This window comes from Pelecanus crispus, chromosome 7 (genome assembly GCF_030463565.1).
Source record: "Pelecanus crispus isolate bPelCri1 chromosome 7, bPelCri1.pri, whole genome shotgun sequence".
NCBI classification, from domain to species: Eukaryota; Metazoa; Chordata; class Aves; order Pelecaniformes; family Pelecanidae; genus Pelecanus; species Pelecanus crispus.
The window spans coordinates 16,482,552-16,492,401 of record NC_134649.1 but is presented as its reverse complement, the minus strand read 5'-3'; the positions used below and the strand labels follow the sequence as shown (position 1 = coordinate 16,492,401).

The following is a 9,850-nucleotide window of genomic DNA, read 5'->3' as shown; positions in this document are numbered from 1 at the left end:
GTACAGCTACACAGCTCCTTCCTTACAGGCATTTGAAATGACACATTGCACTAGACAGCTTCTAAGGAAGCAATACTGACTGCTGCTTCACTCATCCTGCTTCTTCCATATCCCCCTCACAGTTAACGTCAGTAGTAACTTCAGATACGAAGTTACTAAAAAGCTCCTTTCAGGATAAATTTAGCAAGATTCCATGCTGCTGTTCTTCTCTATGACTTGGTAAAAATTTATCTAATCAAGCTGCAAAGGCGCAAGATATTTGATCGTATTTAGAAAGCATGTTGACTTGAATGCTCAAGATGTACTGTTCTTTGTGCTAAATTCCAACACTCTCTTGAATGGGGTGTATGTCCTCACTGGCCTTGCACTTTCAGGAGATCTTCTGTTCTCAGTACTGGTACTGTTAAGGAGACAAGAAAAAGCTTAGAGTTGACGTCAGAGTATCAGACAGCTGGGCTGGAAATGCCACGGCGATGAACTTGTGCCTTGTTATTGATATTGACAGGCTAAAAGTAAACTATTTGGTGTATTTGATATGTTCCATATCTCTTTTCTATAATGCCACAAAGAATACTTGATAAAAACTGTGGCAGATACTGAAAAGTTTATATGCAGGCAATCTGCTGGAGCACATACTGGAATGTCCAGCAATAGAGCTGCTAGGACTAAGGGTCCTGCAACAATAAAGACAGCAATATTACATTTAAGAACACAATTAATTGTGAAGAGTAATTCCATAAAATCTAAACTGCATAGAGATAAATCTCAAAAACAGGAAAAATATCAGATAAGTAGGGGCTGTAGTTACATCCAGAGGGGCCCCAGAGAGGACAACAAAGATAACTTTCTGTTGGCAACCTGAGTGAAAAACACTATTTTTGAGGTGTCAAAGCTCATGCCATTAAAATATGCTCTAGGCTGAACACTGAAATGAGTGTATTTTTAAATTGGGAAGGAAATTTTAGTTTGTATTGCAGCTTGCTGATTTTGTATGCTGATTTACATTCCTCAAACTAAATGATTCAATTTGCGGGGCAGTTAAGATGAACAAGTTTACTTGTTGGTAGTAAAAGTAATGTGCAATGGTCCTCCTTACCTTACTATTTTAGTTCCTGTTTTGCTCTTCCCTGCGGTGACTTGTTGAGGGGAAGATTCAAGTGCAAGTCAACATGCCAACAGACTACTCCAGAAGTCATTGAAGTACACTACACCTAGTAGATGTGCTCTTTTAAACTTGGGAAAATTTTGCAAAACTCCACAATCCACTCTAACAGTTTATTAGCACAATGGTTTACTAATACAGCACCAATAAGGGACATTATGAAGAAGTTTCCTATGAACAAGCAGAAGAAGTAAATACCTGTATGCAAGATCACATCCTACACCAGTATCTCTGGTTTCTATATTGGTCTTTGGTTGGTTTTCCATTAAGTAGTCCAATTTATCTTGTAATTCTTTATTCTGGAAAACAGTAATTTTCACCACAAGTTTATCTTATTTAAATTATGTTAATTAAACAAGGAAATTGCATATTGGCTTCTCCCCGCAAGAAATAATGTAAAAAAGTATTTATTGAGAAAATAAAGGAATCCTTACTTCTGAGAAAAAGAAAAAATTAAACCAACAGTTTTATTCAGAAGCTTCTGTTTTAAGTAATTATAATACTGTTATAAAATTGTATGTTAAGAAACTTAGCATGAATATTGAGACTTTGTATTACATACATTCCTCATGTGACTGGTGTCGTAAGTTTGATTTCCATACTGAAGAACAGCAAATACATAGAGTAAATATGCATCCAGATAACGTCAGGCGACATTGGTTCAAATTTTATTTGGTTTCATAAAATAATCACAATAATATAAACTTAAAAGGTAATGCCTTACCTCACATTCTAAGAAGGAGATTTTTTCTAAAAGCTGTATTATAAATAATTCCTTTTCTTTTACTTTCTTCCTTAGCATTTCAATCTGTGAAGAAAAATAAAACAAAGACATTTAGTCTAATGGGGATGGGAAGAGGAGGAAAAAGACCTAGATACCACAGGAAGAAAACGTTTAATTTTATTGTTCAGCAACAGTCGAATACCTACACATATTAATGAACTGCTTTAATCCACAGATTACCTATCATCCCATACAATCAGGATCGTTTATCTAAAGATGATACACATATACTAACACGGCTTTTAAGAATTTGTATTTTTCTGGAAAGAGAACAGAAACTCCAACATTGTCATGTAACAAAGCAAACTAGGGAAAACTCCATCTCTGATTCAAAGGCCTTTGCTCTAGTCAATTTTAACTACACCCAAAAATATGTTGCACATTTGCTAGTTTCTTGAAGGTCTTATTTGTTCAGTTATTTCCTGGCATACCAGACTCCTTGGAAAAAAGTGCCTTTTCATTTTATAGCTAGGGAATGGAAAGCAGTTATTTGCAAATGTTCATGAAAATTAAAATAAAGTTACCTGCACCAGAAGCATTGCATCTTAACACTGTTCTATATGGAACAGAAGACAATCTTCTTTATATTCTGGAATTTCTGCTGGTTATAGAGCCATACAACAATAACTTCTGCATTAATAACAGCACAAGCAGGTATGACCCAGATTTCATACCAGTCCCTTGCTGCTGGCCCAAAGCTGTTCTGATTGTGTGGAAATGGCTTTCTAAAGATCCTAAAGCCACAGTTTTCCTTTTCCATTCTTCTGAAGCCTTTGCTTAAAGCAAGATTTGCTGTGTGAGGTTCATACTATTATCAGTGATAGCCTGAGACCTGTTGAGTGGCACAGAGGTCAGTTCCTTTCAGCTGACCACATGTAGGAGATAATAGCATCTAGTGCAAACAAACCGGATTTTCTCCTTGAACCAAAGGAAAAGTCACTTGTTATTCTCTCTCAACCCCTGCTGACTACACCTACTAAAATAGCGGCTAATAGAAAGAGCAAAACAAAGCAACAGCTACATAACAACTTCAGTTGTTACTGTTCAGGTTATTACTCACAGACAGCTGCAGACACACACCCCTTTACCAGCACCGAAGAGAAGGTGCTTCCTGTATCTGTACTTACAGTCTACTTCAGATGCAGAAAGCAGTGTTAAAAATATTTCTAAGGAGAATCATCAGAAGTGCACTGAAAGGTCAGTCTGAGGGAGAAAAGAGATTCTGCATCATGTTTGCATGCAGGTAGGTACTGGGAGAAGACGGATTTCCCACTGTGTTCTGTGCTTATGCAAGACTTGCCCTACAGCAACAGCAATGAAAGCTGATAGCAGTGGATACTCTTGTTGCTGTCAGTGTTAAATGCTGTCAGGTCAGTAATTTTTCCAATTAAATTTCAATCCACCTTTCTTGAACAAGCCATTTCAGGTCTGACGACATGAAAGTCAAAAACCCTATTTTCCGCCTATTAAGTCAATGGGAATGTGTCTCTCAGCTGAGGTGCGGCAACATCATTAGCTAAACCCCCTTCCCTGCTCCATGCCAGCTCTCTTTAACTAGGCAAAGCCCACCCAGCAACTTCTGCTTTACCAAACACTGCATTATCTAAGGCAATTGTCTCCACAACTCACTAAAGTAAATTAAAGATATAAAAAGTTTCTGATCTTAAGCCTGAAAGCAGAATCAGAAGAGTAAACCAAGCTAGTAAATGGATGGTCCACATCACAAATGGAATGCCAGAGTCTGCCATGCACTGCTTTTAGTAAAGTCTCTACTGCTGTATATATAAAAAAGTGCACCCCTTAAAGCTGTGTTAGATGAGGAAAGAAAGATATTCAAACTGCCATTACAGCACTAGAAAAGTGTGTATCCTGCACATTCCTTCACATTTTTGGGCAATATGCCAACAATGGGGATCTCTGCCTATAGCTTTTTTATCACAAGTTAGTTATAAAAGTACCTATGCATAATAAAAAATAGGTCTTTTCTATAAAACTTCACATTAACTGAGGTAGCTTTATTTTGTCAAGTTATTGATTGGCTGTGGGCTTCATTGATACAATTCTAAGGAAAAAAGTAAAAAGTATTTGTTAGTAAAAAATTTAGTCGACTTTTACTAAAGTGAGTTTATTTTGTAGAACAGCCAAAATAAAATCAAGGGAAGTTCAGAATACATTATTTTTCCTGGCAGCCATTATGTTACGTTGATAGGCAAGAAAGACCACTTCTAAATACTTGGGTCAAATTTTCCATGCACTCTCACCAGTCACTTTTTAACTCTATACCTTAAAAATCAATGTTGTGAAAGAACACTAACAAACCCCTTCAAAACTACCAGTGTAAAACTTCTCAGCATGTCTGGAAACAATGATTAGTAGAAATATTCACATCCTGCTAAAAGAGAATAATAAAATACTCAAAGCTACAATAATCAAAACAACAGTAGTACTCTCACCCTCCCAAAAATTTACTCCTAGGTATTATAAAACATTTCAACCAAAACATACGGAATTATGAAAAAAATGAAGCAAAACAAATGCATAAATTAAACCAAAAAATAAGAAGTTATAAAACCAACTCAACTTTAATTTAGTCTTCATGATCTTCAGTTATCTCATCTCATTAACACAATGATCAGTTATTACTTGGAAAAGCTAAAGTGTAAACTCCATACAGTAAGTGTTTTCAGCTGAACAGTTACAGAATATGAGTGCTATCATCATCCATCTTTCTCAAAATCAGGTATTTCCTTTTTTTTTTTTCTTTTACTTTAAAGTGCATGTAGAAACTATCCATGTCATCTAAAGCTATTATTGGTTCAGTTTTCAAATCACAGAAACACAAAGCTTGTAGCATTTTCAGAAAATCATAGAACATATTTTTTGATCTTCATGTCTAATTACAACTTTGTTTAACAGTATGACTAAATTAAGTCAGCTATATCTTCACTGGTTCAATAGCTTCAGTCCTGCCAATAAATTCCATTTCAGAAAAGATAAACTCTTCTTTTAGGACTTTCAAGTGGGTCTTCTCTATTAATATTCTGTTCTCCTATTATGCATACAAGGAAATAATTTTAACACCAGTAATCAGTATGACACAAAGACGACTGAAGCCAAGCACAGCTATGTGATCAGAGGAGGGGTTTGCCCTGACAGATATCCGTTCTTGTTATTAAAGATAATATATCTCGTCAGCTGCCTGTTCTGGTTTTTACATCAAACACAAAATATTTCTGTTTCCAAATAAGTGATCGAATTATCTATTATCCAAAAGCAAGACCAAACTCTTGTGTTTCATAGCCATTTACCTTCAGTTATATTCACTCTATGATACAGATGCTCTAAGACGTGAAATAAACTGTGACAACTAACCATTATGTTTACCAGTATTATGTACAAATAGATATAGCATAAGTTAAAATTAAACTTATATTTGTTTATTCTTCACATTGATTACAGAGACACAAAATTCCTAAGGATGTTTTTGAGTTATTTTAACTAGAGTACTCTGAAGGCAAAAATGAGCATGGACTAAAAATCTAACCGAGAATACAAAGAGGAAGACCTTGGCAAACAGCTTCCTCCCCAAACACAAACCTGAACTCCACAAAGACATTGTGTAATGTGGCAGGAATATTACTGCTTTTACTTTTCTCTGTGTGTGTGTGTGTGTGTGTGAGAATCCCGGAAAGACTGGCAGACTGAACACAGCATTCCCCGCCTCATTTTAACACATTTACATAGACCCCATTAAATCAATCTGCTTTGTCCCGCTGAAGGATTCTGCCAGAATTTTACAACACGCCTTCTCTTCTACAGTATGGAGAAGGGACAATGTGGTACTATATCATCATGCACACAAAGTCTTAGTCTAGCAGTAAAATAGAATGGAAGGGATTAGACCATGCAGATCACAGATACGATAAGGCTGAGAATTGGGTAACTTGTACAAGACTTTTCGGTGGCTCTTTAGAACATTACGAACTCAAAGACACAGCCACGCAGACCAAACACATTCCAGGAGAAATAAACTCAGCAGTGGCTAAAAATGAGAGAGGCTGTTTCAGCACCAGGAAAAATGTCCTGCAGTCTGCGCTCCGCATATGCAGCAGAGCTACCCTTTGAGGCCGCTGCAGAAGGAAAGCAGGGCCAGAATGTAGCAGGGCACCCCCGTATTACTTCATACAGGCATGCCGCACCCCCAGACACATGGCCAACTAGTTGTCTCAGCAGCTACTGCAGTCCAAGGGCTGAAACAACTTCCAAAGTTGTGACACGCCTTTAAACCTACCCACAGGCCTGACACAGATGACACATCCCACTGGAGCAGTTTACTACAAAAAGTTTATTTACTGAATAAGGACTTGAGTACACATCATCTTATGCCATTAGCACCAGGACTGAGAAAACCTGATTTGATTAACCCTGGAGTGGGTATGTCACAGGAAACCAGGAAAACCAGGAATAACTTTAGGGGATTATCTTAATATATTACATAAAATGCAACCTTAATTCAATACATTTATATAAGGCACACTGCATAAAGTAAAAGCGATGGCTTCCTTTGAGAGAGGAATGTAACAAGAACACCCGATCATAACGCTAATACTGGGTAAAAGCACTTCAAAAATAAAATTCATGCCTCGCTACTTAATGACATTTTGATTTTTCCATAAAAATGTTAGTTATGGCAAACTAAAATAAGACAATAACATTACAGCACCATAAACCTGTATTGCACAAACCCAAGTCTTGAGAGTGTCTTTGTTTCAAGGAGTTGCATAAAGCAAGAGAACAACTAGCAGGTGACAGAGCAATAGATTTTTACTTTTGGTTGAATATAAGGTAAGGAGAAGGAAAGGAGAAGCAAGACAGGTCAAACACCATCCTGAACTGAAGGCCCAACTGAAGGCCAGAATAGTCTAGGGTCAGAAACAAATCAGTGCTAGCCAAAGACTCTCACCTTCCACGGACTGACTCTTGGATCTGAGTCACTTCTGGACTGACTCCAGGACAAAATCATCACCAAGATGTTCCTACATTTTCTTTGCTCAATGCCCAAGGCCTATAATATACCTCATCCTTGCTGTGTCTGCAGACTTTAGCGTTTCAGCTCACTGCCAACTCAGCAACTTGCTCCCAAATCTGGCTTTTGCACAACTACCCTCTCAAATTTCTCCATCATTTTCTACAAGCACTGTTCAGCTACATCCTTCAGCCTCCACTCTTCCAAATTTCTCTAGCAGTGCCCAGACAGACTTTCCCTAGCACTTACCTCTTGACCTGACTTGCATTGTTAGACTGACTAGCCATCTTTTCCCTCCACGTTTCTACCAGTATGTTTATAACTTTCACATCCACATTAAGCAAACAAAACTGGCAACCTACTTAGCAATATCATTTTACATTAAAGACCCACTCATTCATTTCAAAACAGTTTGGCTAACAGTAAAAATGTGAATTTAGCAACCCTGGGCCACACCACCCCCCTTTTTCCTATCACTCCATTCTCTCTTACCTCCCCCATGCCACTGTATTCATTGCTCTTGCTTTCCCTTTTCCTGTTGGGAGACATCTGGCTATTCCAACACTGAGAAGGGAAGAGCTACAAGGCCCAAGCTACAGTTTGTAATTTATCTGGTCTGCCAGCAACTGAGGGGCATCCCACGCTCCTAGGCCACCCCAGGGGCTGGGGAGCAGAGCGCATTCCCCCCCAGTGCTGTAACAACTCGGAGAGATGAACTCCTTGTCTCAGTCGCTCAGCACGCACAATGCTGCTCAGGAGCTCTGGGTCTGGCGACAGGCCAACACGGCAGGGGGCACGTGAGCTCAGCCCTTTGGCCACTCCACTGCAATCCCCGGCATTTGGCTGTCGGGCACAGGAAGGGCACCTGATCTCTCCCTGTCATGGCAGGACCCATGAAGTTCTCTGCAGATTGTGTTGGGCGCGCAGCATGCATTTCACATACCCACTGCAATTTCCAATGATCTGAAACAGCATGTAAGGGCCCACGCGCAATGTGAATCATCCTGAATTTATCCACTGGCTCAGGATTAATATGGCCACAGCACTTCTTTTCAAGCTCTCTCCTCCTTTATTCAGTCCTATTGCTGTTACCACCTCTATGCTTTTGTCTCCTTCTGAAACCTTGAGGTCATTTCTCTCAAAGTCCCTCAACCTCCAGACTGTCACTTTATCCTGCAGCAACTCCCAGAAAATTAAATTGTTCCTGTCCATCCCATGAGTGAAGATCTGTTTCTTTCTCACTAGTGCACCTTATAGAATCTCCAGTACATCTCCTCAAATACCAAACAAAATTGTCATGCTACTTGAATGGACTGTCTAAATACTTTCTAGGAAGAGCTGCCCTTCTGAATTTCTCCAAGCAACCAAGCAACTAAACTTTGTTTCAGTAACATGGAAAGCTAGACGTACGAGTCAACAGCATTAAATTGATCTCATGGATAGAACACCTAAGAAGAACAGTCAGGAGGAGAATTGCAAGACCTAAAAGAAAGAGTCTCTAAAGAAATGCTGGAGATGCAAGTAGTGATATTAGAAGGGAAGTCAACAGAATTACAAAGCAATTAAAGCACAGAGAAAAAGCATCTTAAAAAGAATTAAAGTTCATGTCCAGTTGTAGAGCCTTTATAAAGAAAGTCTGAAGCAGCAAACTTTGTTTTATTCTGTGTACTCAGACACAGTTCTGGAGGCTTGAAATATACAGTGATCTACTGGATTGGAACAGATCCAGCTGTTAGGTAAACTCAGTCAACATTTACCACTTTATATTATCATCCATTAGTTTAAAATATGTATCAGAACATGACAGTGTTAATATATTTAAGTATTATACATTATTCAAGTATCTCATATTTTCCTTATTCATCTACCATTAATGGATTGGGCATTTGTAACACTGATACAGACACATGAACAAACCGGTCATAAATATGACTGAACACAGGACAAACACATACTATATGATACAAAACAAGACAGACAAGACATTGCAACATCAGCCTGAACTATCAGAGGTAATTGCTGTACAAGGAAAACAGGATTTTACTCAGTCCAATATTTCACTGGACCTTAAGTGGTATTTATCAGAGGCTAGACAAGAGTGTTGAAATTTTTTCAGGGAATGTAATACAGTAAATAGGAATGAGCACCTTTGCCTTTTAATCCTCCTTAAATCACTTGAGTGACCACTCAATACTTCTTGTATTTTAAAACTCATACTGTATTTAAAGAAAAAGTAACAACTGATTGATTGAAGTTAATGCACCAACTTAGAGACCTTCCTAAATTAATGAGCTGTATGAACACATTACACCAGTCTTTGATGTACGTCTATTGCTAAAGCAGGCCCACAGGGCCAAGATGTCCTAATGAGTTATAAACATTGGCACATTGTCTAACAGTTCAACACACCTTATTAAGAACTACCTTAGTAATGTGCAAGTTTTCTAATTAATGACTTGGCCAGGCAATTCCCAGCTGAAAGAGCTGATGCTATGCATGTATAAACACTCTCACCAAATACCAGTAGTGATTCTACTTCTGCCAATAGATAAGCAATATACTGTATTGCTCAAATCCACTGAGGCATGCCAAACACTTGAACTGGGGGAGTGGCGAGTTATTTATGTTCTGCCATTTATCTTCTACCTCCAAGCTCCCAAGGTGGGTTTCTCTTTCTACATTTGTTGTTGTGTGTTTTGTTGTTTTGTTTTTTTTTTTACTGTAGGTATGCAGATTTTGGTTAGTAAAAATTTGGCATCTGTCTGTGGCTGGTAATTCCATCTTCTCATCCCCTCTGCTTCTGTTTGGCTTCTTTCACTTGACCTAAAATTGAAACCGTACTTCCATATTAAAACTGGGATATTTTGCTATAGATCTG

The 9,850-nt window shown here is 38.3% G+C and overlaps 1 protein-coding gene across 1 annotated transcript in view; it reads right to left on the bottom strand.

The window, feature by feature from the left end:
• Positions 1-294: 294 nt before the first annotated feature.
• MYZAP (myocardial zonula adherens protein) overlaps positions 295-9,850 on the bottom strand; it is a 45,426-nt gene continuing 35,870 nt past the window's right edge. Inside the window, exons 11-13 of the mRNA XM_075713965.1 lie at positions 1,887-1,970; positions 1,361-1,461; positions 295-400 (exon numbers count right to left, since the gene is read on the bottom strand). Of these exons, the coding sequence (XP_075570080.1) occupies positions 295-400; positions 1,361-1,461; positions 1,887-1,970 (291 nt within the window). The remainder of the gene's footprint in view (positions 401-1,360; positions 1,462-1,886; positions 1,971-9,850) is intronic.